At 40.7% G+C, this 25796-nt stretch overlaps 1 protein-coding gene across 2 annotated transcripts in view; it reads left to right on the top strand.

Annotated features, from left to right (window-relative positions):
- Positions 1-25796, top strand: part of LOC125978654 (A-type potassium channel modulatory protein KCNIP2) — a 56470-nt gene that overhangs the window by 5795 nt on the left and 24879 nt on the right. The window contains exon 1 of one of the 2 annotated variants that reach the window (XM_049736215.2): positions 12460-17792. The exons of the other annotated variant lie outside the window; for it this stretch is intronic. Within the exon in view, the coding sequence (XP_049592172.1) occupies positions 17705-17792 (88 nt within the window). The 5' untranslated portion in view covers positions 12460-17704. Of the gene's footprint in view, positions 1-12459; positions 17793-25796 lie in introns of those variants that run through there. 2 annotated transcript variants of the gene reach the window in all.

Here is a 25796-nt window from a genome sequence, read left to right as displayed (position 1 = left end):
TTTGGAGAGTACACAAAGTGAAATGTAGCTTTGCACCCTGCTGGGGGAAAGTGAGTGCAATGAGGGTTCCTCGGTAACGGCGTCAGTGTGACTGACAGCAAAGAAGTGAGGGAAAGGAGGAGAGGTGGAGCTGATTAGAGGAACCCTGGGGTATGGCACTGTCACTCCAGAAGAAACGCGTGCACACACAAAGGCTGCTTTTGACAGAAGGTTTAGACAATAACAGCAACAACACATTCTTGCGTACACACTTTGAATTAATGCATTGATTTGGATTCGAGCATGAAATATCTGGAACCATATGTTGCCTTAAAGTGATGATTAGTGCCAATTAGAGCAAATTAGTTGAATCTTGACTTCACATTTCTGTTTGGTTCAATTTGTTTTGTGTTTTCATTGTAATGGATTTTACAAAAAAAATCCAATATCTGTTAAAATGCTTTTCTGGTCACAGAGGTAAACATCAGGTAGCTTGTTGATGAGAGAATTTGACATGTTGCTGTCAACTGACTGAGAACTGACTGCTTTCTTGTAACTTATGATTGAAGTGAATTGGAAGAATCTTCTGAGAAAAGTCAATGACGGTGTAGCGGTTTAAAGCTGTGTTGTTTCCAAGTACTGTCTGCACATTGCACTCTCCTGCCATGTTTTTTTTTTTTTAGTTGTTGAATTACTTGGTTCAGCAGAGAAATTACAGTGAGCGACGAAAAGAATACAGTCTGTCACGGCCATAAGAATCAATCATACAACCATATTGAATCTCGACTAGAAATTCAATATAAAATGTGAATTAGAAACATTTAAGTATCGAGTTTTTGGGTTTTTTTTTTCATCATAGCTGCAGTCTGGTTTGTCTGCATAGAAAAAAAAACACACCGTTGGTCAAACACTTTTTGACCCCTCTATATGACTGAAAGGATTAAACTCCCACCCCCACAAGGCTACGCAGACTTTTTAAAAGTTGAAAACAAGCAAGATTGATTAAATGCAACACTCAGGCTGGCAAGAGCCAAAAGCTGCAAGAACACCGAATGAGGTACTTTTGCTGCTTTGGAATATACACTCACTCACCACAAAATTAGGTACACCTGCACAATGCAATGAGACTTAAAATTTGAAAAGTCTCTCATTTCGAGTTTTTAAAAATTCAAATAAGGGCATATTTGGTTTCTTGTACGTGTTTATATATTATTTGGGTTTCAAAACGATGTTCATCAGTGATAATTAAAGTTGTGGACTCTTCTTTTGCCTCTTTTGGACTTTCCTTATTTTGATGAAAGTATCACATGACCAAGATGATCGGTGTGACTTATATACAGAGGCGCAATTGGATGGACTCTATATAGTCGGTGTCTTTGTGCTGTGTCAAATTGCCCGTGGACTAAACCCCTGGACTCCTTGCCAGTCAATCACAGGGCAGACTGGCCTGAGCACTCCAAATCAATTGGCTCATAATATACAGTAACCTTTACATTCTTCTCGCTTATGTCCTTTCACTCACACTCCATCTCTTCCTGGCACCTCCCAAAAGTGATTACTCACACTGCAACCTGACATCACATCAGCGTCCTCCCTTGGTGCTCTGGCCCGCCACCAGAATTTCATGAGAGTCTAGTAATCAACACACACACACACAATTGCCGTGCAGAATCATCTTCTACCCTTGTGCCTGAATGCGTTGCAGATGAGGACGGATGTTGAGAAGAAAATTCAAGATTCCTTAGTAAGGGAAATGTTGCTCTGCCGAGTTGGCAGAATAATATGCGCGCTGCTATTTATGTTCATTCTGGAGCGGTGGTGAGGATGTTCAGGATTAGACTGCAATTTATTGCAAGTCAAAACTGTCATATCTAATCCACTCACAGTACGCCTGCAAATTGCTTTGCTTATTAAGATTTCAAACTTTTGTCAAAGTGTAACTCTGCTCTCTCCTCATCTTATTTGTAGTCACGACAACGACATGAAGGAGTTTTCTTTCATTCCACAGCAAATACATGACTCACACTTGTCAAGCCCCACCCGCCCTCCTAACATGGATATTGTACCAATTATGATCCAAAAACAGCTTAACACAATTTCAAACTTGTCTTGCCACATTAGCCTTAAAAGCTTCCCCGCTAGATTTAGAAAAAAAAAAAAATGCTAGAACTACGAAGACTCTTTAACTCGCTAACAACCCAGGCTAAATTTAGCTCCGCCCTGACATACACAGCCTGTCTTTCAATTTTTTATTGGAATGATGGAAAATGTAGTCAAAAACTATGGTTGCATGCTTTCACATTAAATGATCTTTAAATTGTTTCTTGTGTCTGCTGAAGGGGGATTACTTGAGCAATCACACTTGCGCATACACACACCGAGTCATTAAGGGGCTAATGATTATTAATGAAGCCAGTATAACATTTCTTCATTGAAATATGAGCTTGTTGCTTCACCCCCCTGTGTGCTATGAGTGAGCGACGCTTTGTTTTAGTTTGGCAGTGGACAGAAATTGCTCGTAGTCTACAATGCAAGTCACTGTCTCAATAACTACTCGCATCTTATGTTTCCGTATGTTGTTTCGCTGCTTTACAAAGTTGTTTAAAGGTCATTTACCTCATCTTTTTAGTTTGAGTAGATGTTGACATTAGCTGGTTGGCTGGTATCAATTTCCCCTCCGACCTCAGCTGACCTAAGGTGCAGTCAGGTGATTTACTGTAAGTAGATGCAAAGTTAATGGCTTCACCTTCAGCTCTCTCAATGCTTGGGTGCCCACAAATTGTGGAACGCAGGCATCAGGTGTTGCGAGGGAAAATTATGTGTTGTTGTGTGCATGTTGTTTATTCCTTAAAGGATGATGTATGCTCTTAAGTTTACTCGCCGTCACATTCATCACGACAAAAGGTTTTGCACTACCCCCCCCCCCCCCCCCCTAGATATATTAAAATGTGCAATTCGGATATGCAGCATAAAAAAAATTGACTGGCTGGGTGACCTTTAAGGTGTTCCGGTATTCTCATAACTGTGATCCAGTTCAGTGCTAGCATACCATATAATCGAGTGCAATGGTTATTTCCATTCTCTCGTGTTGTCAATGCTTTTGTAAAACAAACAATCATTGCATTTAATGTGAGCAGGGCAGCCAGCTAAACGAAAGCGCCGGCAAGCACGCCGGTACTTAAAAGCATTTTAATAAGCTCAGATGTGTTCCTGCAGATGATGAAAAACGAAATAACCTCGTGCTCCAAAGAGGCTGCTCTTATATCTCATGGGCTTTCTTCTCACTGCTGCTTGATGGGCGGTGAGCCAAACGCAAGTTTCATGGCCTGGTGCAGCATCATCTTCTGATTAGTGGATGCTCTGGCCTGAGCATGAGACATTATTTGGGTGTAAACTCGCCTACTTTAGCCAGAAATTTTGTTTTCTAAATGTGAAAAATGTGAGCTATTAGGGCCAACTACGGGACACAGGTGTGGGTGAAGGTCAGCTCCCGTGGTGGAGCTCATTAGCCTGTGTGGGTGTACCTAATGTCATGGCCCGTAGGTGCATGGAAAAGACTGCTGCAGCTGCTCTTCGTCAGCCAGCCGCACGCATGTTATCCAACGCTCCCAGGAACAGACAATCTTCTTTTCTTTTTAATCATTTGTTCTTTGGCATGGGCCGCTGATATTCCAACGTCTGATGTCATCTTATGCAACAAAGGGGTCGGATTTACAATTTAATCTCGCCTGGTTTGTTGAGTTACTGCTCAGCCTGTGAAGGCGATTTGAAGCGATGTTACGAGCAGGAAACAGCTCCTGACAAATGATGTGAAATAAAGGAGACTTTAGCATATCTATATATATATATATATTTTAGTATATTATAGTATATTTTATATAGTTTATATAGCCTCCATCCAGCCAGCTGTGCTAGCCACACCAGCTACATGAAAAAGTGCTTCATAAACAATTGATGTTTTTTTGGAAAATACAATTTAACATTTTTAAAATAATATAATAAAAATAAACACTATTTATTTACTATTCATACAATTTATTTAAAACATTTTTTAAATAAAATAATAAAAAGAAACACTATTTGCACAAGTGTACACACCCTCTTGCACATTCCAGGTAAAAGGTGTGTACAGTTGCGCATTATTTTCACTTACCTTCTTGAAAATATATATTTTTTAAATCGAGTAGTACTCTTGAGTTGTAACGAATTTTTTCCAGTCACCCAGATTTTGTGTTGCACTTAAGAAGGCTGCGGCTGTATCTGCACACATATTCCACACCTTCTGTTTCCTTTTTAAGCAAGGCAATTACGGCGAAGCGCCGTAGATGGATTGCTTGAGTGTTTAAATTTGTGCGTGTGTGGCATCCCTTCAGCGGCGGCAGAGAGAGAACAGACAGCAAAGTACAAGCGTGTGCGTGCGCACATCTTTCCCAACGTCTGCTTAGTTACTCCAGACGAGATAAATTGGTTCCTCCATGTCTTTGTTTCTCCCCTTCTTGCTCAACTTTTAGTTTGACAGTCACTCTAAAGATAGAATGGAACAATGAAGACCAGCCGCTACAGTCTTAACAAGCAATGATTGGTGATTCGTGTGACTTTTAATTTTCGGGCATGCAGATGAGATTTTTTTTTTAAATTTAATTTCAGCTACACCGCAAATCTAATCACCTTTCATTAATGGTCTACATTGATTGGGTCTTGTCAACTTTCCAATTATGTTTGAAAGCTGGGAAAAAACAGTGACTGCAAGTGAATGCAGAAATTTTGACTACACTGGATACCCGCTTTAAAGCTCAATGCACTTTAGTGACCACTATGCAGCATTCGACATATTCTTGTGTCCTTGTGCAGAGGATAATCGAGGTGAGTTGAATGCTGTGTTTTGACTAGTCTCTTTCTAAATATCCACTCTCTTTGATAAAAAGGAGTTGGGAATCAGCGGAAGATGCAAAACAATAAATAAAAGTGCAATTTTGGCACAACAACAAACACTCTCGGATTTGAAGAACCAGCTGATGTCAACACGCCAAGCGACTCGCCTTGAAATCCACCTTGCTCTCATGGTATCGCTTTCTTCTCTGCTGAATGTGCAGTCTGCTTTGTGGCAGCGGCGACAGAGAACCTCTGACAATAATCCTCTCTTCTCCTCCTGCTCCATCAGCCCTCAGCCTAAACAACTTTTGTGTCATGTGCGGCATCACGTCGGGAGTGTCGGCTCACTCAAGCAGGCGCTCTTTTCATGTAGCATTTTGGCTGGTCATAAACTAGTTGAGCTTTGATTTGATTGACTTTCAAAGCATTGAGATCAACTCTATATGGAATAAATCGTTCCACAGTACAAATCGTCACCATCAAAAACCCTTCTAAATTCCACGGTCAGCATTTTGTGAGGCCAAGTTGAGCTGCATCATCCGCGCACACTCGAGGTGACCTTTAAGATAGCTCCTAAATGACAACAATGAACAATCTGTGAAAGTTAAAGCGATTACACTAGTGGCGCGTCAAGCTAAACTTTAGATGAACTTTCCGCATCACTTCCTCCCTCTTTAATTAAATTGTGTAGCGTGCTATAATGACAGACATTTCAGCACGAGTCAGGCTGAAACCGGCGAGATTTAGATGTGCACTCGCCGAGGCTTAAATTTATCACTTGTAAGAATGGACATTTTATCTACATTTGAGGTACAAGACCAGTCAAAAGCTTGGACATACTATATGCTATGCAACAGCAGGAGAATCATTTCAAAGTTGATTTCAAAAGTGAATGATTCACACACACGCTTGCATGAACACACACAAAATTTGGCTCATTTAGATCCCCGCACAGGCCAAATAAAAGTGTGACATTTCTTAGGTAAATACCTTCCATTTTCCTCATCCTTTTCCCAATGGCTGCCCATTTGTCTTATCGCCCTCTGCCAGCTGCCGCGAGGTTGGCTTCGGGTTGTGTGTTACTCTTCCCCGCTCAGCCCTCCCCCATGGTAATATTGAAGGGGACAGTGATTTGGCACACTTCCCACGTGCTCATAATAATTCCAGTTTCCATGGCTGACAAAGAACCCACACTGGAAGAGAGCATCCCCATTTGGTGGGCAACACCGAGGCATCGTAATAACACCAAAGCAAAGAATTTCGTTTTTTTGTTTTTGCTGGCTGGCTGTTTCCTGCTTGTTGTTTATGACAAACTCCATTTCTCTCGCTCCGGCCACTCACTCAAGCACCTTAATGAAGCACCCGGATTGGGAGTGTGTTTTTGTAGTTTGCTTGAGGTTTTCCCCTCTTTCTATATGAGCCAATTATTCTCAATCTTTTCCAATTTGGTGTCTTTAAAGAGGTTTGGCAGATACTATTTGAGTGAAAGTGTACAAGCCAAGTTGTGTAATGACTAAAAGATGAGCACCAAATGCTGCAAGGTTCCTGAATTCTTCTTTTACCTTAGCCTCTCGTTTTGGAGATGCTTAACGTTTTGGACTAGATCCATCTTAAGATGTCTTATGTGAGGGTTTTTCTGGGCAAATATAAACATTCAGCCTCACTTGTATGCACACTTACGGACAATTTAAAGCCTTCAATTAACGTAACACGTTTGCTTTTAGAGTAGAGTCGAGAATGGAACCACAAAGCTCAGAGGTGTTTGTCACACCTGACACCAAGAAGCCTCCTGGGTTCTATTGTAATCATTAAATTGAACAGTTTAACTGTATAGACATTTAATTTCCTCCCTCCTTGCATTTTCAGCTCTGAAGAAAAATAGCTTCTCTACAACGGAATATTTTCTCTACACTCTCTTAATTAAGAGGCTGCAACAGTGACAGTTTTCCCATCACAATTGCTATAGTCTGCTCTTATTAGACTGCGGTGCCAAGGCTGCCAACAATAATGCTTATGTTTATGTTGCGCCCGGCATAACTTTCAAATTACTTCGGCACCGGAGGCACTTGCAACGCAGAAGACCGCCTGTTTAATAAAAAGAATTCGTTTTTGTTGTCTATCCGCACTGGCATTGCCGTGCAGTTTGTGGATGATGTGAACTTGGTTAAAAAAAACTGTAAAGATGGATGGAGCGCATGAAGTCATCTCTGAGAATGTGAAATTCATCAATATTGACAACTGCTTAGGGCAGATCCCTGTAATTGTTCATTTTCCGTTTCGTCCGCTATTGTACTTTGAGTTAACAAGTTTAAAAGTGTTTTGTGGCTTCATGGTCAACTCTGAGGGATGTTTTCTCCACAGCGATGGTGCAGCTTGGCTTTTAATACCTCCAGGTGGTTACCCACATGAGGGTCACTTCAACCATTAACCTTCTTGGGTAAATCGGGGGGAAAGCCAAACAATAGCCTGTTTGCTGGTGTGTGTTTGTGTGGTCTATAATCCGGGATATCTGATATCAACCAGCAATGGCCTCAAGCGTATTGGGCTTGGGCTTCCATCCTCTCCATCTCATTTTCTTTATCCCTCTTCTAAAGCACATTTGAACCGCGGTCTCAAGGCAGCTTAAACTAACAGTGGCGGCGGCGGCGCTATGAGAAAGGAAAGCTGGCAGCTTGGATGCGTTTCGCAAACACCTGCGGGTGTGTTACAGGATGTTGGCTTTTGTTTGTCTGGAGAGGATATCGAAAGTGGTTCAAAGACAAGCTAAGAGGAAAAACAGCATCTGGCAGTGGTTTTATAGTTAGGAATTAAGCTCATTGGGACACTTGCAAAAGTAGTATCAGTTTCTGTAGTTTTAGAGCATTTTTAAGGTCTTTAAAGTACAACACATGTTCAATACAGGCATGCACAAAATACCATTTGGTTTCAAGGTGATATTTTGTAAATCTTTAGTCCATTTGGCCATTTCCAGAGGTCCTTTAAAAAAAAAAAAAAAAGTCTAATGTGGCCCATATTATAATCACAAATGCAAGGCAAATGGCGGACACCAAATTGGAGACTTGAGTTTTTATCATTTGTAGCAAGCAGAGGAAAACCCCAAAATAACATAACTTGCGAACTTGCAATTTTTCTATCTCTGCCCTGCACTTATTGCAGTAATTTTGAATTCTGCTTTAGTTTGTGCCATGAAATTTCAGGTGGTTGAACTCAGCACAACCTCGAGGTGTGTGACGACCGTGCAGAAACTCCACAAATTGATCCGCTGTGTGTGCGTGTGTGTGTGTGTGTTTGTAATGTGGAGTCCTTTGCTTGAAGAGTGGGTCATTTTACAGCCATTATTGCTGTCAAGAGATGTGACACTCATTCCTTTCAGCTCGTTCCCAGAGTGTCACTGCTGTTATTTAGCCACGTTCGCCCACTTGTTTTCACTTCTTTGCTTGTGCGTGTTTGCTCACCGGAATACATGTGCGTGTGTGTGGGCGTGTAGTTTTGTCTAGGATTGCAACGTATAGCCTTGGGTGCATGTCTGTCTAGAAGGGATTTCAGATATAGCAAAGAAACTTCATTCATTATTTATGAGCAATGTCCAAACATGTTGTCGTCACACACCTTCCAGCCACTTTCCTGGCAATGTTTGACTCGGTTCTCAATACATTGAACTGCATCATCTATCGAATGACGATGGGCCACTGGATTCTTGTCTTGTGAATTCTCGCCCCGAAAATATGTATAATAATAGATATAATACACGAGAGAAGGCAGTATGCATTTTGTATGAAAAAAAGCATCGTGAAAACTACACTAGAACATTTTTGGGTTTTGTAAGGTTTCCCACTAAGGTTTTGGATTTATGTCATGTTCTATTTCGTGAAAATAAATATCTTCCTTTAGTGCGGTGAGCCAAATGTTGAAGATGATGCTCCTTTTTATTTATGATCTTTGAAGGTTGCAGAAGTTTGGACTAGTAGTCATACTTTTCAATTGGCACTCCAATCCAAATAAATCTTATTTTCTGGCTTCTCAATTGCTGATATAGCTATTGCCTGAAGTCTTGACATCCTGTATTTCATTTTGGCTGACAGCATTGAAGGTACTGTGGATGCTCAAAACTCATTTGAGGATGCTTGACCTTCAATTTAATTAATTTAATTCATAGATTGATGGAATAGAATGAATTTGGTTCAGGGGAGCACATAAAACTTGTTGTTCATAGTGAATCTATATGCAGGTGTAGATTCTTAGTCATCCAGGTTTGCGTCATCCTCAATGGTTGAATCCAAAATGTTATTTTAGTTTTAAGGGTTATTGCAAAAAGGTTGTTGCTGTTGCCTGATGTGGCTTCTAAATGACTGTCTGTAAAAAAAATCTGAAACGTTTTAACCATATTTCCGTTAATGTAAGGGCAACTTCCAGTTGGATGTTTCTAGATTATTGCTTAACTTTTTTCCAATTGTTGTTGTACTATTGGGCTGCATTTTCCTTGACATATATTCTTATTTACACCAACTACAGTACAGTAGTGTTTTTAACATTCCCCTCCCCTTCCTTCTTTTGGACCATTCCTCCATACTGTGTCTCAATAGTTAAGCATCGGAATGAATGTAGGCGAGTAGATTGAGTTGTGGGTTTATAACGGAGCGGTTTTGCGAAATTGGTTGGCAGCGATAAGGTCGATAAGAGTGGGACTGATAAATGAATCTGAAAGAGAAAACAGCAAAAGTCTTCCAGGGAAAGTAGCCTCTGAATGTGTGTGCAGACGAGTGCTTCCAAAAAAGGGAGCAAGGGCCAGTAAGACTGCATTTAAATGTGCCACAGTATATATTATGGATAAAAGAAAGTTGTGTGAGCTTTGAAAGCTTCTTTTCCTTCACCGCTCGCCTCACTGTACCGCGGGCTGCTTTCTCTTTCTCTCTCTGTCACCCATGCAGTATAAAAGAGAGATGCTCCGCGGGAGGCAGGAGCACAAGGTTTATATCCTAACGCAGAGTGAAGAAATACTACGGAGAGGATGAAAAAGGGTCAAATGGAAAAAGATTTGGCAAGCCGCATAAACATTTAAGTTTGGTGGAAAGAGGGAAAAAAGCAGAATCCACCTTTGACATTACAAAGGAGAAACAGTGCTCTCTCAAGTCTTTTTCTTTGGGTATTTGGAATTGTACTGTAAACCTACTTGGACCAGAAGCCAAATACTACAGCTTTAAGTATAATAATTACAGTATATGGTTTTCCAAAGTGTTTCTACCTGTCCGCCATGAAGGACTTTCCCAATTTACACTTGGAAAATCCCATTTATTCCTCACAGATGCTCAGCGCTGCATGTCTGAGTGGTTCATATTAGTCACTGGCGAGACTGATTCAATCAATAACTAATTTGGCCTTTTTGACTAGCTTACTGTGTCTCGCTGATGATTCTACTGATATTCATTGTTTGCCAGAAAGTTGTGGCTTACGGAGAATTCCTAAAATAACATTGGCTTTTTTTTTTTTTAATTTAAATTAGTGTGCTGCTGCCGTTTCACCACGCACAATGTTTATAGTCGGGAATTAGACGTGAACCTCTCAAAAAGTCAACTGTTTGATACAGGTACACACTTGGGTAGCAGCTTTTAAGTGGGTGGAATGAATTCATCCTATTTACCCTGCCCCTTCTGTTACTGATCCATCACCCACCTGGCCAAGCATTTTGATTTTCATTTAAATTAACACGCAACAGCTTCACATTTACATCCTGTTGTGGAAAATTTATACAGAACAAAGGGAAGCTCAGTTTCAATGAAAATTCAGCAACAAGTATTTGTTTCCTTACTTAGTAGCCATTTAGGCACTGATTATTTTTATTATTATTATTATTTAAGGTTTCTTTGAAGTGAGATAATTACAGGTATTGCCAATGTTATGATGGTCTCTGTTGGCGGGAATATGTTTGGCTTTAATGTGCTACATGCATTTTAATCCTTAAACTTGTAATACATGAGTAAAAATCTGTTGGGGCGGAGTTTCTAGTGGTCAGGATATTTAGCCTCCTATGAGTCTGTGCAGCTTATTCAATGCTTGTCATGTTCGTGTTTACATCGCAGATGCTGTTCAAATGCGGCAGTCTGTTGCATGTCTTTTGTCAGCTTGTTGTTGTTTTTGTGCGATGGCGTTCACCCCCATTCACCCCTCTGGCTGCCTGCCTGCATGTTGAGGATTCGAGATGCGCAACTACAAATACAGAAACTGTAACTGGAAGAAGTGTTAGAATGCTCCATTTCATAACACCCATAGCTGATATATCAATATATCTTGAGGGCTGTACAGTAAGTACGATTAATTTTAATTCTTGTTAGCAAAGAGGGCTTCTGAATTATTTTGGTGACTAGAAACACTCCATAGGCAGGCAGTTGTTCGGAATGAGTCAGAATTTCCAAAGCTCAGTGTTAGATTGAAAACAAAATAAGGTGCGTTCAAAAGCCGTGTATTGTGTCAAGAGGAGTTCAGATTACATTGGAGTTGGCATTCATATGCTGCACTTTTCATAATAACTGCTATTAGTGCTCTCAGTGAAGATCAAGTTGATCTCATGAAACCGCTTTTAAAGGGACTCGTGCTGCTCTGTTAGGATTCATTTGGATATACTTTTCTCAAATAACATGAATCAACTTTGCTCCCCTGAAAATTCCACCGGTGTGCACGGCACAAATACTTTTCCTATTAACAAGTTATGGAAAGCTTCCATAGTTTGTGTATGTGTGTTCTTGGGAAGCACAAAGCTAATTAGCATAGGTTTTGCTCTACCGTAACCCTTCAAGCAATTAAGAGTATTCAGTATTCAGTATTCTTCATCCCATGCAAATGACAACTATTAGTGCCGTACCGATGGGCTAAGATGCATCACAAACATAAGCATGGAGCACTGTTTTTCCTCCCAGAGTAGATATTTAAATTTTTGTTTTGTTATTTTGGAGGTTAAGGCTGGAACAGATTAATTGCATTTTCACTCATTTCAAAGGGAAATGATGATTTGAAGTGTTTTGAGTTACTATTAGTGTTGTCAAAGCCATCACCATGATTAATAAAATAGCTAATGTAAATTGGACTCACTTATTTGTGATTCAGCCTTCACAACTTTGCGTATTCAAAAAAATTTAGTATGGAAGTCAGAATTCTGATTCTTCTGGCAAAGAACAAAGTCTGGTCTACTCTCGTCTAGGAATGGAATTTGCTGAATTAAAAAGTAGTTCCGACAAAAAAAAAAATCCTGAAACATACCCGCACGCGCACATGCAGGTGAGTGTGCGGAATGGCAATCAGGTGGATGGCAGTAAATTGCAATGAAGGTGACCTGTTGTTCTGGGCCAGCTGACAGCAATGGGACCGAAGCCTCCCTGTTCTATTAGGAATGATTATATCATTTAGATACAGATGGTCCATTTAACCCAGCAGCTGTCTTCATCTGACACAGTAGACTGGGCCTTTTGCTTAATGGCTCCAGAGAAGCCATCAAGGGAGGGGTCCAACTGAAATTACATGAGGCTTGTCGTCTCCATGGTGGTTCGATATTGTCTCGCACCAGAACCCACCGTCCCAAAAAACCAACCCCCCCCCCCCCCCCCCCCCCAAAACGGACTTGTTTTAGTCATTTTTTACCCCTGTGTGTGTCTATTTCTTCATATTAATGAAATATTTAGCAAACACTTATCATTTTAAGAAATAAGCATTTTATTTCCTTCTACACAAGTTCTTTTAAGCCACATACTGTCTTAACAAAGCACTCAAGATGTTTTCCAAAACATAATTGTGCAGAGAAAAAAGAAGCAATGAATGTTGCAACCCAGCTACAGTTCATGTCATTTTTGATTACCTTTCTATATTATACGTTTATTCTTGCATTTCAATGAGGGGGTGGACAGTGTTACTTATTAGTCCACCTACATCCTACCCACGCTGATTTTCTTTTTTTCTCGCTATCATCTCTCATCTGGAGTAGACGAACATGAGCTACATGTTAACTGTGGTTTAAGGGGAGGACTGCTGCTGTAAAGTAGACACACTCTGAAAATAGAAGCTCTTTTTTTCTCTCCTCCTCCTCATCCTTGTCCTCCTCTTCCTCCTACACGAGCCGCCTGGCTCAGAGGGGTTTCGTCTCTCTGAGGCGCTCTGATCTTTCAGTCGCAAAACCCCTGCTTTGTACCTTTTAGATGAGAAAGAACAGGTCAGAGGGCTTGCGTGCAATCATGAGAAGGGGAACATATTTCCCCATTAATGGCCCTTTTATAGTCAATTTTTTGTCTGCTACAAGATTCATTGCCAAATGCACTGTTTTGTGCTTGACTTAACACCTCAAAACAACTCTTTTAGAAATGCCCTATTTTATATAGAGGAGGGAAAAAAGCATGTTAGTCAGGGTTGCAAGCATATTAGTCACATTGGCGCAAGTGCGTGCATTTTAATGCCCCCACCAAATAGTTTCCCATCATGAACTGTCAACCCGTGCTATCTGGTTGTATGGACAGTGCATGTGTTAAAGGTTTGACATCTCCAAGGAGTTGTGCATGGTCAGTTTTGGCAACGTGGAAGACACACAATGGATTGAAGGGTTGCTTGCGGCTCCCTCCGCTACATCCCTCTGTTCATTTGTACGACTCGCGGCTCTCTCGAGTCTGACCACTTTCCATCATCATCCAACGACCGACAGCCTGATCCCAGGCTGCCGCTTAAGCATTCTCTGATGCACCCACAGGATATAAAAGTCAGGAACTGTTGATGATTGGTAACATTTTATGTCCTTTTTTTTCCCTCTGTGAACCATTTCCTCTTAATATTTTGTATCCTGATGTCCTGAAAGATTTTTAGATAATTTAGCGTCCTCATGTGACCTCTGTGTCTCATCACAATTCTCTAGTATGGATTTGCTTTCATACGGATGGTCATAATGCATTGCTGAAATTCAAGTGTACTTTTGCAATCATGGATATTTTTCAAGATGAACATTTTAATGACATATATTGTTTCTGACTGATTTAGAAAAATATGCTTGTGGGGCCAACTAAAAGTCTCCGTCTAAGATTGCAGAAAAACTATTTTCTGTTAGTTGACTCCCCTCTGCTGATTGTAATGAGTTAGTGTCACTTTATACTTTACTTACCTTGTGATTTTTTTTTGCAGTCTATAATTTAGGGAGGGAAAAAATTCTATAGTTTTGAAAAATAAAATTGATATGATTTAATGGTTTAGAAACATATGCTCAATATAGATTTGTGGTGGCCAACTAAAAGTCTGCGTCTAAGAATGCAGAAAAAAACTATTTTCTGTTAGTTTACTGCCCTCTGCTGGTTGTTATGCGTTAGTGCCACTTTATACTTTATTTACTTTATGCAGTCTATAATTTTGAAAAATCGAGTTTGAATTTTAACAAGCAAGTAAATTTGTAGATCTGGTATTCCTAAAAAAAATGTGTCTGGAAGCCAAGTGTTTTTGATACTAAATGCATTTTATTATAATATACATATAAGTATGTGTGCATTACTGTGTGTGTGTATTGCGTGTATGCTCTTTTGTAGTTTCTGGTCTTCATCAGACTTTAATGTTAATGTTTGCTTTCTTCAATGACTCATCTGGGTTCATGAACTACACTATTTGCCTTCAGGGTGGTCTGCGTGCCAGAAAGCTTTTTAAATGTTTGCCAGCAGATAGAGCCAGTGTCCTTCATAACAGCTTATGTCTGCAACCACTGCATGCAGCAAGTTTGAAATAAAACAAACAATGCACTCTGATATTAAGATTTGTTTTTAATAAATGAACAAAAGTGCCAAATATAACCATGAAATATTGTAAAAGAAAAAGTTTGCAAATAAACATATATTGCAGCGACACACTAATAATGCACTCAGTATTAATATAAACCATATAAACATATACTTTACTACAAGACATTTACTTCCTGATAGACAAACGGCCACAAGAGGGTGCCATAAGCATCGGTGACTGGTATTGGTAGTGTCCATGAGTACCTTAAAATAAGGCATGAATGTTCTAATATTGTCACTGAATATGTTTCACTGTTTTGTTTGCAATTTGTTGCTTAAATTGTCAAAGCATTGCAAACACAGATGCTTATCAGTGCTAGAAATTTAGTACAAAGCAAGAAGAAGCCTGAAATGCAAAACTATGCTATGGTTGTGTAATTCTCTTTGCTATGTTTTACCTGAGCCATGAAAATCAGCCTTTCATATATCTGTCAAAATATCACCACCATCCTTTTGCCTAATTAAAACTAATTCACCCTTCACTTTTGTGCATACTTGTCACTAATCTACCATCATAACACATTTTAAGGTTGGTAAAATGTTAAGGTGACGCAGCAGCAGAAGTAATGCCCAAAGACGTGACAAATGAGCAGATCACATTGTCAAGTTCATATCACATCTGGGAGACTCATATAGTGCAAATAACACGATCCGATATAAGGGAGCTTGTCGTGCACTCATGTCTACATTGCACATCCCTGAAGACAAGTGTTCCCACCTGTGTCTCTCCTCTTCACTCCTTCCTCACTCGGTGCTCTGTCGCTCCCTCCCTCCTCCCGTCAGTCATGCGCTCTTTCTAAATAGACTGTTGAGTGGGTCTCAGCAGCTGCAGCTTCGAGTTAAAAACATATCTGTGTGTGTCTTGGCCACACACTTTTTGTGTCACATCTGCCCTCTCAACTTGCACTGGGCCCTCATTACCCTCTCTTACAAAGCGACACCTCCAAAAAGGGCACATCTGAGCCGTAAGGGAACATCTGGCATTTAGCCGCCTTTATTTTCTATGCAGAACGGAGATAAGGCGGGATGCTGCCGCAAATTTGTGTGCTTTCACCATGGCATCCCCAATTAGATAATTCTGATTATTGAACAATCAATTCCTCTGGATTTTTTATGTGTCCTTTCTAAGTTTAAGCATAGAATAGCAGGCAGAGAGCAGGTAAGGTGACACACGCTTATCTCTCCTGGAGTTTGAGAGGTTGTAATGATGTTTCTGCATTGACTTAGGGCTGAGGGCAATTCCAAGGTCTTGAAGGTCTCCGTCCTAATTATGGCATCCACTCCACCGACAGCACACGCATTTCAACTGCACCATCATGTCAACAGTGCAGTGAATTTGATCCCATTTCCACCACTTTTATGGCTCCCGACAGACAATAATTAGGCAGACTATTTTTACTCTCTTCACGGTCGCCACTTTGACGTTTAATTTAATTCCAGGCTAATGGCGCTAAACACAAAATGGAGTTGCTAGGTGGTAATTAATTATATCCCTGATTGGATTTATAGTTGGTATTTAGTATGTGACAGACGGGTTGCTATTTTATTTGAAAAGCTTCACATTTTGTGTTTCATGGCAGTATAATGCTAAGAAAACCAACAAAAAAATATACGTGTACCATTAAGAATTAATAAAAAAATTGCAATCCATTTTTTAAACCCAATAATGATCAGATAAAAAATTGGCGCTTATTTACAATCATGTGATTGGATAGGTATAGCCCTAATAAAAAAATAAAAAAAAGAAGAAAAGCCAAAGAAAACTTAAAACAAACTTGAGCTGGTATGTCTGTGTGTGTGTCTTGTTGTGTGTTCCTGAGTCAAACACTCGTGACTTTTAAACGTAACTTGGGGCACATTGTTTGTGCAAAGTGCGCGACAGCATTTAGATAAAACATCTGTCTGGCAATTGAATGAATTCCTTTCTGACCTGCAGGGGAATTGGGTATGTTTGTCTGTCTGGCACACACATAAAATTATGGAATCAGTAGGTTGCTGTGGCAACGGGGCAACAATCTCACTTTTAATACAGTGTGGAGTATAAAGCTGAAGTGGTGGCAGTTTGGTGGGCTAATGCATCTTAATGTGTGTGGAGGGGGCCAAGGTGAGTGACTGCAATGCCCACTTGAAAGAACATGAAAAGAGGCAGAAGGATGCAAATGGTGGCTTTCTACATAATCACCTTATTGCCCAAACCCTCAAGCTTTAACGACTCCCCCTCGCTTCTCCTCCAGGGACACGGCGTAATCTGCTCATCGAAGCATCTCATTTGTCCGGCACTGTCCTCTTGATGATCAATTCTTCCATCCTTACGCCTCTCCAGCTCTCATGGCTCTTCACCTCTTCCTTTTATGTCTTCCTCCCTTTCCTCCGTGCTGTGCTAACGAGACAGACAGAGGCGTTAAGGCAACTGTGCGACGTTAATTAATGGCTTTGTTTGGTTTCCTGTGACACTTTTCACAACCTCCAGCTGCCTTTAACACGCACACACGCGTGCGCACACACACACACACACGCACACACACACACACACACACACACACACACACACACACACACACACACGCACACACACACAGGCTCCTGCAGACTGTCATCGTTATATGAAAAGTGACTGGAGAACTGGAGAGGAAGGAATAAAAACACATCAACAAGAAGCAGAGAAAAACCACCAGCTGCCACTCAAAGCATCTCGCTCGTAGTACACACACGCACACGCGCTCAACAATGCATGCAGGGCCGTAATTTTCCGCCCTACTCAGCCAATGAGAAGACGCGTCTGCTCACAATGTTATGGGGAGGAGCGATGGACCACGTTTGTGATTGACAGCCAGCACCCTACAGGTGGAGGGGAGGATGGAGACAGACAGGGAGGAGGGGGGGGAGAAGGAGGCGGAGGAGAAGAAAGGCATTGGCAGTGAGACTTTCATACACACACACACACTCTTACCTACACACACATACCCAGAGTGAGTTCCTCCCCTGCTACCTTGGGCTCCTGCTCTCCCAGGCGCACGAGCCATCCCGAGTGCTGCTAACATCAGCTCCAGAAAAGCTGCATCAAGATGAGCCAGTGCAGGAAACGCTGCAAGAGGCAGCTGACCAAGGTGGCTCGATACCTCTACCGCTTCCTCATGGGAACGCTCACCCAAGGTAAGGCAGCCCGCAAATATTCACACCCGGACGGCCAAAAGGTTTCATTGCTGCACTCAGCGTCTGGCAAGCTGGAGGAGTTGGAGTCGGTTTAGTGGTCTGGCTGTGATTGTGAGCATTATGGCATTGCTCCTTTTGGTCCACAGTGACAGTTACGCTTTCTTTTGTGTGTGAGTGTGGCACAGTTCGAAGCATCAGAGTGTATGTGTGACACTAGTGTATGAGAGCAAATGCAGTACTCTTGACTTTTACGGGTGTCTGTATAGTGGTTGTGATTGAATTAACCTCACATGACCTATCTATATTAGTATATATTACATTTAAATTGTCGTTTATACTCAAACCTGTCTATTTAATATATAGCATACTTTGAGTGACAGAAGTAATTCAAACTCATATCCCCCTGCTAACACTTTAATAAGATGTGATTATTTTTTCCAAATCACGCTGACTACATTAATACATTTTATCTTAAATTTAAATATAGTTTTTATGTTTTGTGTTCTATTTATAGATTAATTTATGATTATCTTACTTTTATAATGTGTTTCATTTTTGTTAGATTAAAAATCAAAACTTTTCTTTAACTCACTTCGTTAAATCATGAAGTCGTCCCCACACCCTTAAAATTCATTTTTTATTGTCAAACCAATTAGTATGTGCAAGCATGATGCTGTTAGGATATCACACACATGCACACACACGTATTCATCATCAACGCCTACGTCCTGCTGCTTATCTCACCTCTTGCATTAGTTGTATGAAGTTTGTTATGTCGACTGCACGTCATGCACGCACATGTCGTCCATGTTCACCAGTGGCAATCTGCATCCTGCCCACTTCTTCTCAGCCATGTCAAGCACAAGCTCACTCGCTCGCTGAAGAAATTCAACTCAAGAGTTGAACTCCTTGCAAGTGTTCGTGCAAGATAGGAAAAGAAAAGTAGCGTTTGCACGACCTTGTCAGTAGAAGCTAATTTGACATGCACGCCACGCATCTGCAACTCCCCTTTTGTACTTTCGATTTTAAGCGTCTGTAGTACTGGCATGGCTTCTCACATGTGTATTTTATATACAGTAATATAGGTGGGATAGTGCAGGTACCTGTTTTTGGGGGCCACAGTTCAACATGGATTTTGTGCACAAAGAGAACGAGTATCTCTTAATTTGGTTTCACTGCCCACGAAGGCACTGCCCCCCTGACATAAGATTGGCCCCTTCAGGTGCCAGGCCAGATAAATGACTTTGGGGATTTTTTTTTCCACATTTCCATCCATCCCCCGTAAGTAACACTAAATGAATGATCAGCGTTTGTTGAAGAATTAATAAAAAAAAGAAAAATAATATTTTGTCGACCCCCAACAGAAAAGAATCCCCCGTAGGTAAGACTAAATGAATTATCAGCGTTTATTGAAGAATGAATAAAAAAAAAGAAAAAAAACATTTTGTCAACCCCTGACAGAAAAAAATCCTAGCTCCGCCAGAGTTTGACTTGTCAGCAAAAACATTTTGTGCGCTACATTGTGTACTAAAAACATTTTTAATGGTGAAAGAAAAAGTCTAACACTTGAATCATCAGTCTTAAGCAGTGTACATACTACGTTTTTAACTTTTTGAGAGGAGGGTGAGGGTTACACAAGAGACTCACACATTATAGTGATAATTACTTTTGTTGTTCCTAACTAACTGTTGTGCTCAGTACTCACAGATAATGATTTGTGAGTGTAAATATTGAACAGGTTTAACTTTTCTGACCGTTTTAAGAACAGATTGCAGAGGGAAAAAAAAATCAACTTGAAAACATCCCACTCCACATGATAATAACTCTTGTTGGCTTTGATCGGAAGATGTTAACATATAGCTTGATAACAAGTTTAAATAGTCCTGAAATTTACTCTCTCATTCCATTAAAAATATATTTTTTAAACTAATTAAGTATTGATTTATTATCAATTACTAATTTAACTAAACGTCTTTTGATTTTTTTTCCTAAATCCATAGATCTGCGTTGCTCATAACCAGATTGAAAACACGAGTGAATCATACTAAATGTGCGAGGTGCTTATATTTTCCTTGTTTGCAATGTGACATCATCACTGCTGTTGTTTACGACTCACTACATTCATCATCTTGCTGCTGCAGCACAACACCATACAGTATTTGCGCATGATAAAAAAAAAAGAAAAAAAAAAGCATTTTAGCATTAAAGCAGGTTAGTACATGTCCCTTTTATGAAAAATGAATATCAAACGACTTGGCAATTGAATAACTGTCTTTATTGCAAGAAAATACTATAGAATATTAGCAATTTAATATTATTACTTTATATTGTTTGCTATCAAGTTAAATGGCTGCCTTGATATTTGGCTTCAAAACTACTTTATGAAGCAATCGATCACACACCCAAAGCTCCTCCTCTGGCTGCCATCGATGCATGAAGTATTTATTTCAAAACACACATCGTGCTCCTATGCGCGTGCATGCACGTGCATCCATAAGTTTACCAAGACCGGAGGTTACCATGACGACCAGCTCCTGCATGTCTGTAAAGAGAACAAGCGAGCCGGTGCTGCGGCAACCAATGAGGGTTGCACTGTATAATGGCCGTGCTGCTTAAGGGATTTCATCAAGGCCATTCACACTTCCCAGTCACACTCATGTGGCCTTTTTGGCCTGTGCCAATGCCCTGGGGGACGTGTCATTTCGCTAACGCCAGGGGGAGGCGGAATTGAATTTGCTGTGAATGAGCATCATAACCTTATGCAAGCTATAAATGTTAAATACTTTGCCCGTAATGTCACGTCATCTCAGATGTTGTACTCCTTGCATCACGTTGGGCGTTTGTGTTTATAATTGGTTCCTATACTTCTATGATCACATCTTTCCTTACTACTAATACCTGAACATTGCTTATAATGTGTGTGTGTGTGTGTGCATGTGTGAGTTTGCTTATGTGTGCCACCTTCTTGCCCCAACTTTGCCCACTAATTAGTTTGTCTTCTTAGCCTAAGTAGGAGAAGCAAGCTCTGTGTGTTCGTGTGCGTGTGTTTTCTTTCTATGGCCCTAAGCTGTGTCTGTCGATTTTTCCTAATAGAGGGAAAAGCTGAATTCATTTGTTCCATGCAATTATAATGCATTAGCTCGAGCTCATGCAGGTTGTTTCTATGTGTCAAGCTGAGCTCATTATGTAGCTGTTGTATCCACTTGAAGCCTGACTTAGATGTTGTATAGGACGTGTCCAAGTCACCCTGATTTGTCCTTTAGCTGTTTTCTTATCTGACATGAGCAGTCAGGCTCTTGTCTGTTGCTTCTATCTGTCCCTGAAGCTTCCAACAGCTTCCAACAACAAGTTGAAATGGGAGCAAAGCGCCATTAGTTCTCCCTGACCATCTTCACATTCTGAAGCTTACCGGAGACATTTGTCTCATTTAATTTGATGATGCCTCCCTTCGACTCGCGGCAATGTCGCACGTGTATCGGAAAAGGTCACGATCCCATGGATCAATAAACATTGTACAGTATCAGGCAACTCTTCCATTCACAGAAGTAACTAAGTGGAAAATTAACCTCGCCGAGGGCTGACCAGGGAAATAACCCAATTCGGTGTTTGTTTATTACAAAACAATGACTACACAGACTTCTCTGTAGCCACGACGACTTGACTCCCCAATGACTTTTCACGCACGTTGTTTGAGCTGCTAACAAATAGCTTTAAATCAATATTTCATGTTCGGTGATGAATGTACGCCGCGGCGTAATGATCGTCATCGCATGCGGCTCATTACCGCAAAGTAATTACTTTGTGGGATGGGGAAACAAAGAACATGCCATTTTAATCTGACATCCAATCGCTTCCTGAGAGTTATAAACTACACCGTTCATATTTTATTCTGTCTTTTTGTTTTCTTTTGCCCTTCACTTTCACTTCACAGAATGCGGTATGATCACGAAGAAACTCCTCTTCTTTACCGGAGTAGATCATTTGTTAGCTGCTGAGTGGTTTTCCCATAATAAAACCCGCTTCTAATATTCACTCCAGAGCACACTCGAATTTTTACTCGAATTAATAACCCATTTCACCTTTTTTATATTGCAGCAGAGACCAGATTAAATACTCACATTTTCTCATGCTTTCAAACAGCACATCAGAAAGACACTTTATTGTAGCCAAACTAAATAAAACATGCTGCACCTCAGTCCTTGGCATCCTGTATTTTGCTGAGGAATCTTGGCGATGCGATGCAATTACCAATGAACAAAATCTAGTTCAAATGGAAAATGGTCCACTGGCCTTCAAGCACTTTGAGACGCTCATTATGTTCAGCCCCACTGCACTCCATCCCTCTCTCCCTCTCTACCTGACAGATAGTATCACACACCTGTCTGTCACTTCTTGACAAGTTCACGTTAAGCATAAACTTTAATGTTGATTAATAAAACATCGGCGGATGCAGAGGAGTGCCGGCAGTGCGTTTTCAGTGTGCGAAGACTCATCTCGCAGCGTGTGGTAATGGCACTCACATTGTGAAAAGGAAATGTTCATTAAGTTCAGGGTGACTTAGTCGGCCGCCCGTGTTATTTACTATGCCTGTCAAGGAGATGCTCTGCTGGAAATTGTCGGATTTTTGTGTCATACTTTGCTGGATATGCGACACAGCGGGAAGAAACTCCAAAGCCTCAAGTTGATATCGTTCCACATCATTTGCGATTGCCATTTTAATGCCAAGCTGTGTTTTGCCATTTGACAGCATTTGGATGACGAGATAAAACCTTATTCTGGATCCACCACTGTATTACCCTAAGCATAGAAAAAGTATTAACATTATTAAAAAGTATTAACTTGAAAAAGTGTTAAGTTGCCCAAGCAAATCAAAATTCCCCATTAAAATGAATTAAGAGGGCGGTTCGGTGGAGCACTGGGTAGCACGTCCGCCTCACAGTTAGGAGGGTGCAGGTTCGATTTCACCTCCGGCCCTCCCTGTGTGGAGTTTGCATGTTCTCCCCGGGCCCGCGTGGGTTTTCTCCAGGCACTCCGGTTTCCTCCCACATCCCAAAAACTTGCTTGGTAGGCCGATTGGGCACTCCAAATTGTCCTTAGGTGTGAGTGCGAGTGCAAATGGTTGTTTGTCTCTGTGTGCCCTCCGATTGGCTGGCAACCGGTTCAGGGTGTTCCCCGCCTACTGCCCGATGACGGCTGGGATAAGCTCAGGCACACCTGCAACCCCCGTGGGGACTAAGCGGTTCAGAAAATGGATGGATGGATAGATGGATGGAAAATGAATTAAGATGCAGTTAATTTGTGCCAGCCTGCAACACAACACCATCAAACAAACTAAATAGCTTGCATTTTAAATTTTATAAATTTTAAAGGAGAAATCAGTAAATTACCTCTATATTTTTGCAGTTTAATATTTCCAACCTTTCACATGATATTTATAACTCCTCTACATGAGAGATAATAACACAGCCAAGCAAACTGAAACAAAGCCACAAATGTCAAATGTAGCGCCGCATCATTTTCGGGGACAATCTTATTTAGACGGCAGACGTGAAGATTCTCAAGTCGTCTCTGGTGCTCATTACTAACGTGTGTTTCTTGTTGACACCTCCTGACTTTCCCTTTCACACGACCCATAAAAAGAGTGTTATAAATAAACTCTTTGCAGGAGTTCAATGTCAAACCCTGTGCAGAAAACTTGACGATCACTATTTAAGGCAGTACAGTAAGCTTTTGTTTTTCACATGCTGCCAATCTGAAACACATCAGTGGTTCACTGCAATGTATGTTAATAATATTCCTGGGTATTTGAACCTGTCCACACGCGGATCTCTCTTCAAAAAAAAAATATCCAGCTGCTTTTGTTTGTTCAGTTTAATGGACGAAAGGGGATTTTGAGGACAAACACCTTTAAGCCCAACATCTCCCATTTGGGCTTATTTCCTGCCCTTACCACAACCTCTCCTGGTGTGCAACTCCCTTTCACCTGCCACCCAACCTTTCCTCACCCCTTCTCCCCTTTACCAGGCAGGTGTGAAAACCTCCCCCTCCATCCATCATGTGTATACACACATACACGCACATGCACCTTCCAAGTGTCTAAAAATAGCCTGCTATTAGTAGCAGCTTGAATTTGGGGATAGGGGGGCTGTGACTGGAGGATAAAAGAACAGACAAACGCAAGGAGAAAAATAGTGTGATAATGAGAGAGCATTTGTGCAGGATGTGTTGAATTGACGCTGTGAACAAACTGCTCTGTTCTGTCGTGTTCATCAGAAGATGGTCAGAAAGTGCATGAAATAGAAGGTAGCTTGACTAATTGGATGGATGAATGAGATCTTGGCATACATACCTTATGTGACTAGTCTTGTGGATAAACGAGGATTAGGAGACCCCGCTTAGGTCGTTTATTTTTTTTTAACTCCGTTCATTTTGTCGAGGAGTCTGAACTGTTTGGACTATTTTGGATAATAGTGGTGAGATAAGTAGCTAAATAGAAATAAGTGACAAAGTTGGAGAGTTGATCACGCTTCATTGGAAACATCCTTTCCCTGCTACATTTGTCAAAGCCATAATCGGCATAAATTAGAATGGACTTCACCCTTTTCTTTTATTTTAGACAAACTGTCTAAAAAGTCTCAAAATCCAACTACAGCAGCACAGTGTGACTGAAAAAAATATTGAGATTTTTTTTTTCTGTATGTGTGTGTGCAATTGTCTCTATGTGCTGTGCGATTGACTAGCAAGCACTCCACTCCACTTGAGAGTTTAGTCCGTCTTTTGCTCAGTCAGCTGAGAGAGAGGATCCAACTCCACATGACCCTCAACAGGATAAGCGACATCAAAAATTAATGAATGTAAAAAAAAAAATGAAATCAGACTTACATCGTTGAAGGTGACAGAAGGACAAAAGACATCTCAGTCCAACAAGGTTTCAGCACCATGGACAGAGTAAGATTGCAAATATTTGACAGCATAAGCTAAATCTTAGTTTGAAGCATACATTAAAAGGGAACAAAGCCAGACCATCTTTTTACTTCGACATGGCCAAGTGCTATGAATCACTGAGAGGCCCGTAATACGATTTCGTGTCTCCAAGAGTAGAAAGGAGTCTTCTATCCAATTAGGATTCAACTGTGAGATAAAAGGATGAGGACCTGCTAGTAACGCACTGACTGAGATATTCCACTGCAGTCGTCCAACTACTGACGCAGCAACAAAACAATCACTGCGACGGCGACAACCGCTTTCATTCGCTCTGTCATCCTGTCCGTCGTCAGCAGAAAAAAACCCGCGCGCACACACACGCATAATTTTTTAAGAGGTTGTTGACATAGTGATGACTGAGCCATAATGTTAGGCCATTACATTAGCGATGTTGTACTATACTGACATCTACTTTTAACACATAACACACTGGAAGTGCAACGCTTGGGAGAAAAAAAAGAGACAAATTGCAATGATAGGTGGGCAAGTTTAGCACGTTAGCAGTGGTTTTATTTCGCTTTGTTAGTTTTCATCTGCCCTTTGAGATTGATGACACACATTCTAGTACTAAGAGGATCGCTAAAGACATAGTCCCAGAGTGATTTTGGGACATTTCTCAATTCCTCAGCTTTCAGGGGGTCATTTTGAATCATATTTGGATAAATAATTCATTTTCTAATCAGCGAGCCCCGGTTGGCATCATTAAAGGCTAACTAACTAACGCGATGGAAGTGTATTTCTTGTCCCGCGTTGACAAGTCGCCACTGCAGCTAGATAAATTTCCTGCTAACTATAGTGAGCAGCCACCAGTGGATAAATGAAAGCTAACTTTAGCTTTTGAAAGGCCTCTGGCTTTCTTAACACATATAATGTTCACGTGGCATATAGTCTGTTTGTGTGTGTTGCTGGTTCATGTTTGTTAAAGTAGCAATTGGATGAAGGTTTATAATTAAAGTAAACGCTATATATATATATATATATATATATATATATATATATATATATATATATATAATATGG

The sequence above is a fragment of the Syngnathus scovelli genome, chromosome 12, assembly GCF_024217435.2.
Source record: "Syngnathus scovelli strain Florida chromosome 12, RoL_Ssco_1.2, whole genome shotgun sequence".
Taxonomy (NCBI): domain Eukaryota; kingdom Metazoa; phylum Chordata; class Actinopteri; order Syngnathiformes; family Syngnathidae; genus Syngnathus; species Syngnathus scovelli.
The sequence above is the reverse complement of the archived record's forward strand: the minus strand, read 5'-3'. Positions and strand labels throughout refer to the sequence as shown.